We start from the raw sequence: 14,983 nt of genomic DNA, 5'->3' as shown, positions 1-14,983 counted from the left end.
ACTGGAAGCTTCTTTAGCACAGCAGTTCAGTCAACAAGAAGGAAAAGCCCAGTCCTTCCTAAAGAGGGCATGGAAACCATCCTCATGAACAGCATTTCCTCCAAATTTGGTTTGAGTATCCACATTCAATTACACTCACTTGAAGACCAATGTGAGCACTCCCATCTTCCAAATATCCTCTGGAGCAGTTTGTTTCACCTCCAGCTTGCAGAGTTGTTCCCAGACAACTCGCTGAGACAACACTGAAACTGTGTCCTCTGCACAACAGAAGGTCTTCAGGATTCTTCCCGTCCACAAAAATCAATCCTGGAAACTGTCCTTTCCAGTCTCAGAATCCCTCCCGCATCCCCATGAAGCAAACATACCAGCAGCAGAAAATCACAGCCAGGAGCATCACAAAATCATCTATACCAGCCCCAATACATAACAGCATGTACAATGAATCGTACGTTGATTACATCCAGGGATGTTCTTACTGACTTTTTTATGTTGAGGAATTCTCCAGCTGAGCTAGACAACAATAAGTAGAAGCAAGAGGACATCCTTGCTGTAGTCGTAAGTTTACAGTCTCATTTTCAATGAGGCACAGCAAGTGAGTGAGTGAGAAAGTAATGAGGAAGGACAAGGATAATGACAATAGATCACAGTGCCATTGATTCGCTACACAGAAAACTGATGACTCAGAAAGGTTCCTCTTTAATTTCTATATAGCAGCCACCCCAAAATCATTGCTCACACTGGCCATCATTAATTTGTTGATTTCTTGAAGGCATCCCGATAGGAGCAGTAGATCTTAAAATAATGGGTAGTGGTTTTATGGACTTGTTCCTCCACAGCACTCTGCAAGTAAAAGGCAACGAGGAAGCAACTGTGCAGATAATAGTGATATACTGAACTTTCAAGGCAGGAGTGAAGGGAAGGAGGCATGCATGTACAACCTAATGAGATGAGATGAGATGAGATGATCAACTCTCTCTGAAGTCAGTGGGAATCTTTCTATTAACTTCAATGAGAGTTCAATCAAGCCCTAAAGGACAAAAGTAGAGCAGGTCATTAAGGCAGATTGTGAAAGTGCAAACAGGTTTGAAGTATTCCGGAGGTGGTAATATTAAAACGTATGGCCAATGCGATACATTTCTGCGGAGTGAGGCAGCGTCTGTATGTTCTGACTAGAGTAAGTTTCCCAGGTATGAAAAGCGGCCTGGTCCCAAGCACACTTCTAGATCATTGTATTACGGGAGCAGCGTAAAACGTGTTACGTTCTGATAGGCTGCAAACGATCAGGGCAAAGAAACACATACCTTATACCACTAGAAAGTTGGGATGCTCAGATGTCCACTGATTGTGCACCATTCATTTCTAGTCCCGCTGGCTACTAAGCTTTATGTGACTATTACCTTTTAGTGACTTACAAAAGAGAAAGAAAAGGAAAAACACAGGCTCACACAGGTTTGACTCCTTCCTCTCTCCAGTTACATTTCCATCAGAGGGAACTCTCTACACCCTTCTAATATAACAAGAAGGGGCCAGTCCTCCCTCTACAGCCCATGTGTTGAGGGCCTGCATGGAGGCTTCTTTTCTCTTCCATATAACCATTCTATTTAAGTCACCAGATTTCTTCCCTCACTCTCTTCAATTCCAGGCCAAAACTGTCAGGTGATGGAGCATGAACTACTAAGGATATAGAGAAATATTTTAGGAAATTTCTATGGCGGGATTCCTTTTTTAGGTGATAAAAAACCACTGGTATCTAGTCCTAGCTGTCCACGCAGTAATAACTATTATGATTACGTAGGAACTGAGGAGGGAGAAAATAAGTAGTAAGCAGAATAATGCACTTTTGAGGTCCAGCATCTGGTTATCTAATAGAGAGAAGAAATACTTTGATAGATCAATAAGGAAACTTTTTCATGACAGTAAACATTTCTTAGCATGGCTCAGACTATGGATCGGAGTTAAAAATGCCAGAATTCTAAATACTTTGCATTTACTAAGTCATACTCATCAGATGCTTTGCTATAAAAATATTACATTTAATTTTCACTAATCAATAAAGTGAATTGCATTCATCAATGATTTGATATGTGTTGCTAAATACAAAACACTTAGTTAGCACTTAGGTACACATTTCTATGCAAAAGCGTTTCATTATACTGTCTAACTTCTGTGATAATTATAAATCTTGCTTGTTGCTCATCCTTCATTCCTCCTCCCTCCCTTCCCAACTCTCCTTTTTTTGTAATTCATTTCAAGTACCTAAAACTGGGTGCAGAGCAACTAAACAATTATCTAGGATCAATTCCAAAGAAACAGTTGAGGAAAACACAAGTATGCTTTATGAGATTCCACTGGGAGGAAAGTTTACTTTTACCTGATTTGTTAGACACCCATATAATTGCCTCTGATGAGATGTGGCTCGTATTTCCTACTGCAATTGTTAATGGAATCTGCCACAAGTAGCTGCAAGACAAAGGAGGGGGAATCTAAGAACAAAAATACTGAACTGATTCTTCTCACAGCAATCAGGGATCATGTCAAAGAAATCAAAACACAATTTCAGTAGCAGTGTAAAGATGTGGATTCTAACAAGTTACTTTGAGTTTGAAATGCATTTGCTATTAGCAATAAAACAATGAAAAAGTCATTCATCTTAAAAAAAACCTGAATTATATTTTACATTTTTCACACACTATCATCATATGAGGACTTTTTTGCAAGGCTTTCCTAATTTAACAAAATTATTCACAAAAGAGGAAATAATGATTTCCCACAGAAAGAAGAACACTTTTTTACATTTACTTAGAAAAAGAGAACCTCCAGGTAAAGCATGCTTTGATTTATAGGACTCCAAAGATTAAAAAATAACATACTCTTCTAGCAACTCCTTAAAAAGCTTTGATGGGCTTTCATAGCTGCTGGTTTATAAAAACAGAACGAATGGGATGGATCTGCACTTCTTTGCACCATTTAATATCACTTACATGTACGTAAACTGGACAAAACATGCTACATGTGGATTGGGAGATACGCTGGTGTAATCACATCCCAACTTCTTTATAGGGTACCGCAAATTGTTTCTCATTTGGAATAAATGTTAGAGTTTACCTAAAACTTAAATTGACTGTATGAAGTCAATCTTTTGGGGGAAAGATGGAAAGGATGAACTCCTACATGTCTTCATTATCACCTCTATTCCTGAACTCTCTAAAGTATCATTCCACCAGCCAGGGCAGGAACAGGGATTCCCTCACAGGTCTGCCACATCATTTTGTACATCAGTCAAGGGGAAGCACTCAGTAACGGTACAGGTAGTACCTTCATTTAGGGACTGTGTGTGCATTTAAGCAAGGCAGCATGGCAAGAGAATGGCCCCAACTCAGAAATCACTGCACGCTACCACTTTGATACCAAACATGTATATCATTTTAGATTGATTGCATTGAAGTGGTGCAAGGATGAGTGTGGGTAGAGTTCTTGATGTCTACATCAGCTTCTCTCCTGCTAGTACACAGCACTGCAAAACTAGCCTGCAGTACTCCAAAAAATCAGGTTTGCTCCTTTCCGCTTACACAGAAGCCTGCTCCATTGAACTACAAACACCACCCAAAAGTGCCACAACCGCAGTCGACACGTGCCGGCTTGCGAGGGTTGCTTGGGAGAGAGACGCCAGCCCTGCTGCCACGCTCGGCTCCCAGCTCCCCCTCCGCAGGTGTCTGCAGCGCTCCGAACAGAACTGCGTGTGCCAGGAAACACTTGTCCGTACAGCAGTGATTCAGCAGAGAGGGGGAGATATTTGGAAAACTGTGCAGCTGAAAGAGCTATGAGTGATGCTAGAAAGCAAACGTGGCATTTATTGCCATATGGGAGAAGAAAAAAGGTCCCATGTGATTTGGGGTTCTCGGAATGTTGGTATCATGACACATTGGGAAAATTATTAGATCTACTCATGCACCAAAGATACGCTCCACATGAGCACATGTGCTGGCTGACACTTTGTAGATAATTAAGCTGTGCCATTTGAAGATGCTACTGCCTTTATCAGTCTGCCCACTCCTTGTGCTGGATGTTACCACCCTCCATAGCGCACAGCCAGCAGAAAAGTATGTCCACTGGTACATTAGCTTCTCCGTTTCTCAGTCTCAGAAGATACCTTCATTGTTGGCTTACCTAATATCCTGGACTGCGAACTGGAGTAACGATAACATGCGCAACTAAAGGGAATGCATTGGTGTTTTTTGGTTTGGTTTGGGGGGGTTTTTTTTGGTAGCACCACATCAATGCATAATACCAAAGTGTGTTAGCATCTCCATTCACCTTAAAGAATAACCAGAGGGACTTGTTTAATAAAGTAATACAATCCTGCATCTGCCAAGGTACATCCAACACTAGAAACTAGCTAATTATGCTCTGCTTGGATTATACAGTTTTTTTGTCTTGAGCATTACACAATGGCTACACAGCCTGTATTAGTGTACTTTATCTCACTCAGAAAACAATCATATTTGTGATGAGTTCTTGCTGACACCTTGACTTCCAAGAAATAAGAACTGAGACCCCTTCGTGGGCAAATGCTGAGACAATAAAGTATTAAGTATGATGCCTCACACTTCTGCCTCTGATGAACAGTAATGTTGTAGTAACACTGGATTTTCAGTGGAACAGTTAGTTGGCTTCTTTGTAAAGAGCTATGCAAAGCCAAAAAAGGGCAGTAGTTTATTTCCTCTGCTGACAAAACAAAGATCTCAGGCCATTAAAAAAAGGAAAGGAAAGGCTCCTGGAGCTTCAGATTCTGCACACCTCTTCAACTACTTTTTCACATTAATGAACATTTTTGCTGAGATGTAAACCTGTGCATTTTCAAGATTCATCTTCCCAATAACCATGACGTGCCAAGCTTCCACCCACTGCCAGCAGCGAATACCATGTTCTTCCAGTGACATTTGTCCTTTCTCCCCTGCATTCAAAACTAAACAAAGAAGTTTAGCTATTCCTAGTCATTACTCATAGAACAATGATGATATCTGCTCAATATTCAGAAGCTTATTATCTTTGGCTACATTATAAAGAGTACACAAATAATGCGATTGCTTCACGTAAAGTGACAGAACATCTGTACCTGAAATACCACAGCAGAATTTAGTTTACCTACTTCTTGAATGGGAGAGGAAGTGAACAACCACATCCCTCTCCATATCCTTCTGCTTTTACAGACCTCTGGGTTAAAGACTCCTAATCTACCCTGCTGTTCTTTATACAGAAACTATACTTAATCTTTCTTATTGTCCACCTCCGTATTTTTTCTATCTATTATACCCTTTTCCAGGTTAGAAAGCCAGGGCTGCCCTCAGTGCTTTAAAGGCATGTCTACCATGGATTAAGAGTGGCATACTTCTTTTCTCTTCTACAGTCTTTATACTGGTTTTAATGCTCCTTTCCTACTAATCCCTTTTGTTCTATTTACTTGCTTGACTGTGTCTGCACACTGAGCTGATGCTTACAGAAAATTACCTACCACAACTCCAAGATCACTTTCCTGAGACAGAACAGTTTCTCCAGAACCCACCACTGAGCATCTAAGACTGTTTTCCCCACATGTATCACCTCATTATCAACATTAAGCTTCATCGGTCATTTTATCACCCTGTCAACCAGCACTGAGGAATAGTTCTGTAATCTTGTAATTAACATTTGTTTTTACTACCCTCGCAAACCTTCTGTTACCAGAAAACTGTCACCTCACTCTTCCATGCCCTTTATTACATGGCTGAGTAGGAAAAACTTCAGCACAGGTTTCTCCAGAATTTCATGGGTTATCACCCTCCACTGAGAAATTCAACAATTTAATTTCTCACTTTTTGTTTATATTTCTTAACTGAGATCCTCCCTCTTATCCAAGTACAGATTACTTTCTTTAGGAATCTTTAATGAGGAAGCTGGGCCTCCAAAAATAAAGAACAGTTAAAATGACAAGAGGCTAGATACATCTAGAAACAGTCTTCGATTATATACTTAGCTAGGCAATCAAAGGAGGAGAACCATGACAAGGTAGAAGAACAGAACAATGTACAGACTTTAGAAAAAAAATTACTATTTTTTAGTACATCTAACAACAGAAGAATAAGGGACAAAATTAAAACGCTATGCACAAAAGCAAATTAAGTGATCTGCCTCTTAGTAGGATATAATAAGCATAATTATTTTAAAGTGTAGTGGCAATCATGAACTTAAATCATAGAACGATTTAGGTGGGAAGAGACTTTAGGGGATACAGCCCTCTGCTCAAATGTGCTAACAGCACAGGAAAACAGAGTTTCATTGTAGGCAGAAGATGAGATCAGAGGAGGATACATAGGCTGTATATTCAGTGGCATCACACAAAGTCAAACAACTCAAATCTGGCGAACGATTTGCCATCTGCTTTTTGTCCTAATCCCTCCCACTGCAAAGCATCTACAGAACTACTTTCAGAAAAGCTGAACACCAAAAGCTGTACGTACCTTCAAACAGCTTACTAGACTGAGAAATGAAATTGTGAGTTGTCTAAATTATTCCAGGCTGGAAAACCAGAAATCATGTACCCATCAACTGGCACTGGTGAAATCTCAACCACCGCTCCTCTATGACTCAGTTTCTCTGGGCTACATTCAGCTGGGCAAGGCGGTGTCAAGCGAGCTGCTGTGGGGTACTGGAGACATCTCCCGTGGGCTGTAAGACACGGCAGAGCACCCACGGATGCTCCTGCCTGCATAGTGGCAGCACGAGGTCAAGTAAGATACCTGAGGGCACCTCCAGTGGCACCAGTCACCTGTGCGAGCAACTAAATGGGCCTCTCCATCCACTCGATGTTGACAACGATACCTTCCACAATTAAATGGGAGTTTCCCAAGGAAACTTTTTCATTTCTAACTGAAAAAGGCAAACTTTCAAAACCAAGCTGCTTGTAAGAAAGAGGAGGCTTCAGCACAGATTTTCAAATACAGTATTTAAAACAGGCACTGCTGAAACATTGTGTAACTAATGTTTTAAATAAAAACTTCCAGTTTGCTGATTCAAAATGAATTTCAGCTGGAAACACAAGTTAATTGAAGGGAGATGTTAAAATGAGTGAAACTGAAATGTAAGGCACTGAAATTACAGAATTGGAATGAACGTTCTAAACCAATTTCTCCCAATTTTTGCTTTGATTTTTGTCCTGATTCAGTGCAGGGAAATGTTTTGATATGTTGAAAATTTATGTGGGATGGGAATCCATTTCTGGCTCACCTGTAACACTTAGTAATCTTTGTAAAGTATTTTGAGAACGTAACAGTCTAAGACTTCATATCACTGAAGTATATGATTAAAGCTATTTAGCACAGAGATAAAGTGAGGCATAAAAATAATTTAAGAGTAAAAAGGATAAAAAGGAAATCCAAGAGTAAAACTGACTAGTTAAGACACCTGCCTCCTTGTTTTAACTACCAGAACTTAATATCAAAATTGCCAACTCTCTCTCTTCAGTGAAAGATAAAAATCTGGTACATCCAGAGCGGCTGAAGCTGAGAAACGGGGAGCAAGGACTCCTTGGCATTAGTTTCCCATTCTCAGCTCTCCAGATGGAGAATGCTGAAATTTCATGTACACAGAGACATATGCTTGGGTGAGCAGTGCTGAGTCTGAGGAGGAGAGACCTTCCCAGTGTGGCCCTTGCCAACAGTGATGATTCCTTGATTAGGTCGGGATGCTGACAGGGACATTTCTGACCAAGGGAATACCTTGCTATGAGCCGTCTGCATGAATTCATGTTGTTGGGATTTCGGAGACAAAAGAACACAAAAGCAAAGTAATGAGAAAAGTGCGACCTTTTGGAAAGCAAGTAAGTCTTATAGAACAAAATGAAAACTAAGAATTAAAGATTTGTATTTTTACTGCAGTCGCATACTCGGCTGATCTGCAGAGCCATGTACAAATAGTGGCCAGTAAAAGAAGCATGTAGCTGCATGGCTGTAAAAGTTTCTGGCTAATAACCTTAAAGCTTGTTATAAAATAAAGGGCACAGAAAGCTGACAACGTGAACTAACTAAAGGATATTGTGAACTTTGGATACTAAATCAGTATAGCAGGAAGAGAGTAGAGATTTCTCATTTCTTCTCCTTGCCAAGACAATTGCAATTTCTGTTAGCGAGGCAAAAGGCGGCCTTTGTTTTCAGTGAATTTGGAATATTAAGATAGTGGAAGGTTCAAAAATAAATTGTTAACGGAAAACCTGAACATGTATTCAACTAATCTATGATATCACAAGCCTTGTTGCCATGATACCTGAAAGCATTTATTCCTAGGCTGAGAGCCCAAGTTAGACATAAGGTGGTCAGAGGGAACAAGTGAAAGTTGTTGAACAGCACACCAGCTTTAGAGCTTCCTACTGCAGAAAGAGATTATACATTAAGCAGAACTCAGTAGCACCAGAGTAAAATTTTGTAAGCCACACTTTCCAGAGAGCCTGTGTTGGGAAACAATTTAAAAGCGTCATAGAAATTTTCCCAGGTTATTATATAGTATAGTATCTAATTCAGTAAAGAGTATTTCAGGTTCTAGGGGAAGCTCGTGTGAATATCACAGGAAATCACATACTTTTATTAAGTGTGATTCTACAGAGTGCTAGTTCTGTTTAATGGATAAGGAGCTGGCAATATATTCATGTTGTGAATATCATTCTCACAACACTGAAGAACACAAAGATTTCATTAGATTTAACATGTGCCCGTAAAGTGATCGTAGGCTGCACCCAGAGGCACAACACAACGGGAGAAGATGTTATTCCCTCTCACAAGTATTACACCTCCTACACTGAGCCGGAGTGTCAAGGGATTCCTTGTACCCTGTCAGCATGGAAGAGGGCAGATAGGAAGAGAAGATTTCATTAACTTCGTAGCAAAGACAAATACAATCTGAAAACGGGTAAAGGAGAACAATTTGAAGTAACTGAGATCAACTTAGCACAGCTTGAAGGTATTCATTGGTCACCTGCACATGCCCAGTGTGATCTTAATTCTTACGTTCAGAGTGTGAACAAGTTTAGTTCAAGCAACAATGAGAAACAGGTGAAAAACACTGGTAAAGGTGACCGATTCAGTTGGATTCCCCTACAAGTAGAATGACAAAGCAGACAACAACAGACTTTTTCATCCAATAAGAAGTTGCAATTAGCCAACTTGAAATCGGAAAGGACAGCACTTAGGTTTTATTAACTGGAGGTGGCCTGCTGGTGTCTAAATCGGACAGGACGTTCACAAGTCCTGCGGACAGACAACTTCTGACTGCAGCACTGTGTGCAGTGAGGAAATGAAGAGCGGGACACGGTGAGTGTGCCACACCGCACTAATTGTGGGATACATATCAAGGGTTTGCCAGACTTGAGCAAAATGAGGGAAGGGAACAGTGCTAAGGTTGGGATCCTGGGGTTCCAGGGGTTCTGCCCTCACCCCAGACTAACAGACTGGCCAACAAGAAAAAGGTAAGCTAAGGCAACAAAGAAACAGAGAAGTTAATAACAGTGACTACATGACCAAGTAGAAAAAGATTGAAAGAAAAAGACTGTGGAAGTGTTTACTCCAAGATCATTCCGGACTATGCTAGGCAGAGGCATTTCCAGCCCCTTTACAAAAGCAAGGTAAGAATTTGGACTTTGGTGGACTCTGTGAATTAAAGAGTGTTCCAGCATCGTCTTTAGGGAAGTCTATCTGACTGTAATACAGACTGTATTTTTTTCATCTGTGAGTCCAGACAGAATGGAGTTAGGGTGCCTTGTAATACACATGCAGTATTGTCTAAGCAGATAACAAAACTGCAAGTGAGGCACGTGTTACTCAGAAATTAATGGTAATCATGTTACCATCTATACCCAAAGGTGTCAAAAGCTAACTGAGCTTTTTGTATCAGTTTCTTCTTTCTCACTAATGCCTCACTTATGGAGGAATTCAAGTTTTCAGACAGAGGAACCTACCAAGCAAAACAACCCCATGGGGTCAGCTCCTGACGGATGCTGCCAGGGCACGATGACCTGGTGGATCCGAATGGGCTCCACACCTGAGGTGCAGGTTTTGAAGAGTATTGCAAGTTTTTAATAGAAGTGAAGTTAATAGATGCCTCACAGATGAACAGAAACCAATTTGTAGAGCAGTCTTGCCTTTTAACTACTAAGATCTATCTACTCTTTCTGAGGTTTTCAAAGGCTCTGATCAGATGTGTAGTTGGATCCACCTAATATGTATTTCAGACGGAAGCAAAACTTGGGGATTTGGGAGGTATTTGGAATTGTGGGCCTATTATAATTTTAAATACAAATTATACTTAGCTGCATACATGGAGGGAACTATGGTTAATCTTTACAGTTTGGAGAAATATTTAGAATTGCGTGAGAGGGTGACTAGGAAGCTTATATTCTAGTCTTGAAAGATGCTAGCACTTCTGAGATTACTTGCTTCTGATGGTAAGCCTCTTTATTTGCAGTTCTGCCTCAATACAGATGCTGATTTTATGTATTTGTCTAGTATGTATGCTTTCATTTAGAAGCTCATGTTAAAAAAGGCAGTCATATTGGTATATTCTAAAATAAGGGTTGATAGTTGCTTCTAAGAGCAACTATTTCTAGGATAGATCACAGATCATTTGGGTTTTTTCTGTATAAGGATCTAAATACAAAGATATGTAGGGAAAAATATTTTCAGTGGCAATACAGTATTGCTAGAATGTATTTTAGAGGCATGTATTTTAATGCAATCATTGGCACTATAATTCATCTGTAGTTAGAACAGTGATTAACATGCTTAACAGCAATGTATCACAGATGTGGATTTTGTAGTTTTGCTTTACTCTGCCATAGTCTTAATTCTTCCTGGATTTCACAAGAATCTTTGGAATAATTTTCAGCAATAAGTAAGTCCTAGAGATGAAAGAGGGAAAACAATTTACATTCTTCAAGAGTCTTATGCCAAATATAATGCCCTTACCAATGCCACAAAACCACAAAGTCCCAGACATAAGAAAAGGCTTCAGTGCCATAAGAGCAGCACTAGCATGAAAGAGCCCGTGTGTGGCTCTGCACTCTGGGACTGCCTTATCTTGACAGCATGCATGTTCCGTTAGAAAACAGCTGTATGTCTTTGGCCATCCCGTATAAACCCCACTCTCCTTTGGTCTGATTTCTTTTTTACGGGTGGACACAAGGTAATTTAAATGAGTTAATTTCAGCTAAATTACCCAATTTGAAAAAAAAAAAATTGCATTGTCCGATAACAATATAATATTATCTGATTATAATTATCTGACTACTAAGCCTTCTCTGAAGTTCTGTGTAATTTTAGCTTAACAATTCATACCAAAATAAATTATAAATCAGGTGGTTATAAATATTATGGCGCTCTCTAAAATGGACTCATTTTCGGTGTCAGTGCTAGCAGAGTACCTTACTATATTTAGAAAAATATTGTGGGCAAAGAACAAATACTACAAATTCTTTGTCAGTACATGCTTTCTCCTCCCTGCCTAACATTACCTTTTTACCCTAAAACACAAAAGGCTTCGTTTTCAAAAGTGACAAGTAATTTTGGGTGCTGAGTCAGAGATGGATAGAAAGAAGCTGCGTTTAAGCAGCGTTGAGTGTCTATTCTGACAGCTGCCTCTTTACCCTCCAATAAAGGCTCTTAATCTCTCTGGCATCCTCTGTTCGGTCTTGCACCAGTGCAAAACGTCCTTGCAGAATTGCACATGTGGTGCTGATCATGCAGACCCCATCTCTGTGTTGTCCTTTACCCATGAGCATAGGCACTTGACTACAAAGTGCAGATCGGAGATTTCTCTGAACGGAGTGGAAGGATGTCTTATGGGCTGAGGAGGGACCCCCCCCCCCAGCAGGAATAAGAGTAGCATTTTAGCTATGTCTGCAATCCTCCAATATGGTCTCAGAGACTTAGTGCCAAGCATTTTTCAGTGTATTCCAATGTTCAGTTCTGATTTTGTCTCAGAATATTGTGAATTTAAGCAAGATTAAAATATAATTACTATGATAGTTTCTCTTTCCTCAGTAAACTTCCCAAAGAGTCCCCCACCAAAGTATCTTCTCCATAAAATCTAAGATTCTACTACTGACCGTGAAGGCTCACATACAGACATAAGGAAAAAAAATCCATTACCAGCAACTTCAGAAAGCAAAAGGAAGAAGAGATAAAAAAGGAAGCGTGTTAGTAATTTCATCATCCTCTGATCTACAATTGGGAATCCTCATCTCTGATTTTAACAAAGCGAACAAAATACAACATCTATCCACCTTCATGCCTCCTCATTACCCTTGTCTCTGCCAAATGCTGTTTGGGCTTTCCCCAATCTGCTCTTTACTTCACTAAAGCCCCCATCATAACCACCTTCTCCGTTCCCCTGGTTCTCCGTATTTGCCTATTCAATCTACACAACTTTAATGCTCCCAACTCCCACTCACATCTGCACCCTCCCACTGCGTGTTAGGCAGCTCCCCACCAGCACCGCTGCCCCGATTCTCCGCTTCGCCTCTCCACCTCACTCGGAATTAAAACAGTGCTGCCCTCAAGTACATGCTCCTTCCCTCACCATGAAATTGATTTAATTAATGTCAGAGTTAATTAACTAGTTTGGGTATCTAGCAATTCCTGAGAGTTAGTATTGGGAAATAAGATGAGGAAAGTGACCCAGTCCGCAGTGATCATAAAATACAGCTGCAGCTTTTCCCTGTTAGCCTAACTTCTGTCAGGATATAAGTGCTGCCACTGCACGGGAAGCAATGACACAATACACTAATTTTGCCTTCTTTAGCATTCTGCAAATTCTACCACCGAAAGTTGCCCATGTCCTGCACACCAGAGCATCCTGGAAGTTTGCCTAGCGAGAAGTGTTTCTCAGAAATAGAAGCTGTGAAGTGGTTTTGGAAATAAAGTGTTAAGTTACAGCTGGCATTTCCGAGATCTTTGCTAGCAGCAAAATCTTGCTGAAGAGGTATCAGCACAGATATGTGCAGGAACAAATTTTAAGAGCGCTTCCTATTCTGACTTAACAATAATGCAACAATCAGAAGAGCCTCCAAAAAATATCAAAAGGCAAGACAAAAGACTGGGGACTCCCCAGTGGCTTCTACAGGAAAAAAAAAATCCTATCGCAGCAGGCAGAGTGCGGCACAAGTATCGGGCTGGCAAACGCCAGCATCCGACAGCAGCGGCACTCCTCCCGGGGCAGGCGGGCTTCCTCCGGGTCACTCGCAGAAGCAGCTCTTCTGCCTGCTCGTCTGCAGGAGCAGCACCGTCCTCTCTCAGGCTGCTGGGGTTAAGGACTGTCCCTATACATGCCAAAAGACAAAATCTATCGGTGTCGTAAAGCTGTAAAGAGAAGGAGCTCCCCACACTTTTTCGCTCTTCTGCAAGAACAAGTGTTTTCAATTCCCTGCTTGACCTGCAAAAAATCTGGTTAAATCATATCTGGCTGTGTTCACACACAGTTCTGTGCTCCACTAAGGAGTCTTGATTTTTTAATCTTGTTCCTGATAATTCCATTTCCTCTGTGCCTAATACCAGTACCTTCCTCTCCTGGAGCCCATTCCCTTCATCATTATTATAGCTGATATAGAGGCACTCAGGTCAGTCAAGATGAACCAGGGTACCACGTCCACTCCCTGGGTAGCAACACAAAAGTTGTTTCTAGTAGAAACGCTGATATAAGCGCAATCTTTCAGGTATAGTAAAGATCAAAGGCATAACAAGAAAACACTCAAAGGACATGAGAAAATGGAAGATTAGAGGATATTTCCCAAAGACAGGAGGTAAATGAGTACTTCTTTTTCTATTTATATTGTGTTAGACCTTTTTCCTCAGCCTATGGAACAATATTTGTCCATGTTATGGTCCTTTTTATTACATAATTAATACTACATATGCTACGTTATTCCAAAATTGCTCTAAGAAGATCTCAAAGATACTTATCAGCATTCCCTGTGTGCTCCTAATATTTTGGTTTGTGTTTAACCAGCCCCTCAGCTGGTAAGTGGACAGAGTAACTTCCCCATCGCTGCTCAAGTGATAATGCCATACAAATAAGTAAGAATACACACGGCAATATCCAAACAGAGCTATGCTTTTACTATTCAAATAATTATCAGTAAAGGGACAAGCACAGCCCTTTTTCCACAAAGCCTGAATAAATGAACTTTGTGTAGGAAATTCAGAAAAGACTTGAAGGGAAATAAATTCTGCAGTTAATCATTCATCTTGGAGCGGAGTGACTGCTGAGCAGCTCTGCTGCCCGTTGTAAAGCCTCTCAGCTGTTGTAATTACTACACGTGTTAGACCCATGTGTCTGTGCAGCTCTAGTTTTGCTGGTCATGTCCCTGGCTTGCACCATTCGACTGAATTTTCCCTAGTCCAGCCACACGCAGAAAGGCACAGAGTATTACCACGCTGCAGCACGTATGAATACCCTGTCTGCATCCCAGTTTGTAGCTCTTGCTTTTTTCTCTTTCCTCACAGCTAGCTGTGTTCAACACCTAGCAAGACATTTCCCTTTAGGATATTATCATGAACAAGCAAAGATTAGCTACGGAAACTGCATGCATGATAAGAATACTCTACGAGTGAATATTACCTCAGCAACGTGAACTTAATTATTTTGATAACATTGGAAAGGTTATTTCTCCACTTTTGAAGAGATAAGCTCGCATATTTTTAAAAGGCAAAACTTATACCCATAACCAGAAAGCTTTGGTCTGCTCTTCAATACAGTATATAAAAGGTTTATGGATTTCATCAAAACTGATTAGTTTATTGTCTAGACCACAGATTATTTTTCATAAGATTCCTTGTCATATCTGTGAGCCATTCTTGTAATGATGGATGAGACTGGTGACTTAAAATCATCATTTTCTCTGTCAGCAGGGAAACCCACTGAACCCTGTCAGATGGAATATCACCTCCTCCCCTCTAGCCTGATA

General features: G+C 40.5%; 1 protein-coding gene across 1 annotated transcript in view; it reads right to left on the bottom strand.

The window, feature by feature from the left end:
• TRHDE (thyrotropin releasing hormone degrading enzyme) overlaps nt 1-14,983 on the bottom strand; it is a 222,066-nt gene that overhangs the window by 57,198 nt on the left and 149,885 nt on the right. Inside the window, exon 10 of the mRNA XM_049792005.1 lies at nt 2,372-2,460. Within this exon, the coding sequence (XP_049647962.1) occupies nt 2,372-2,460 (89 nt within the window). The remainder of the gene's footprint in view (nt 1-2,371; nt 2,461-14,983) is intronic.

Source organism: Accipiter gentilis, chromosome 34 (genome assembly GCF_929443795.1).
Source record: "Accipiter gentilis chromosome 34, bAccGen1.1, whole genome shotgun sequence".
In the NCBI taxonomy this organism is placed as follows: Eukaryota; Metazoa; Chordata; class Aves; order Accipitriformes; family Accipitridae; genus Astur; species Astur gentilis.
Note: the sequence above shows the minus strand (reverse complement) of the source record. Positions and strands in the feature narration are given on the sequence as shown.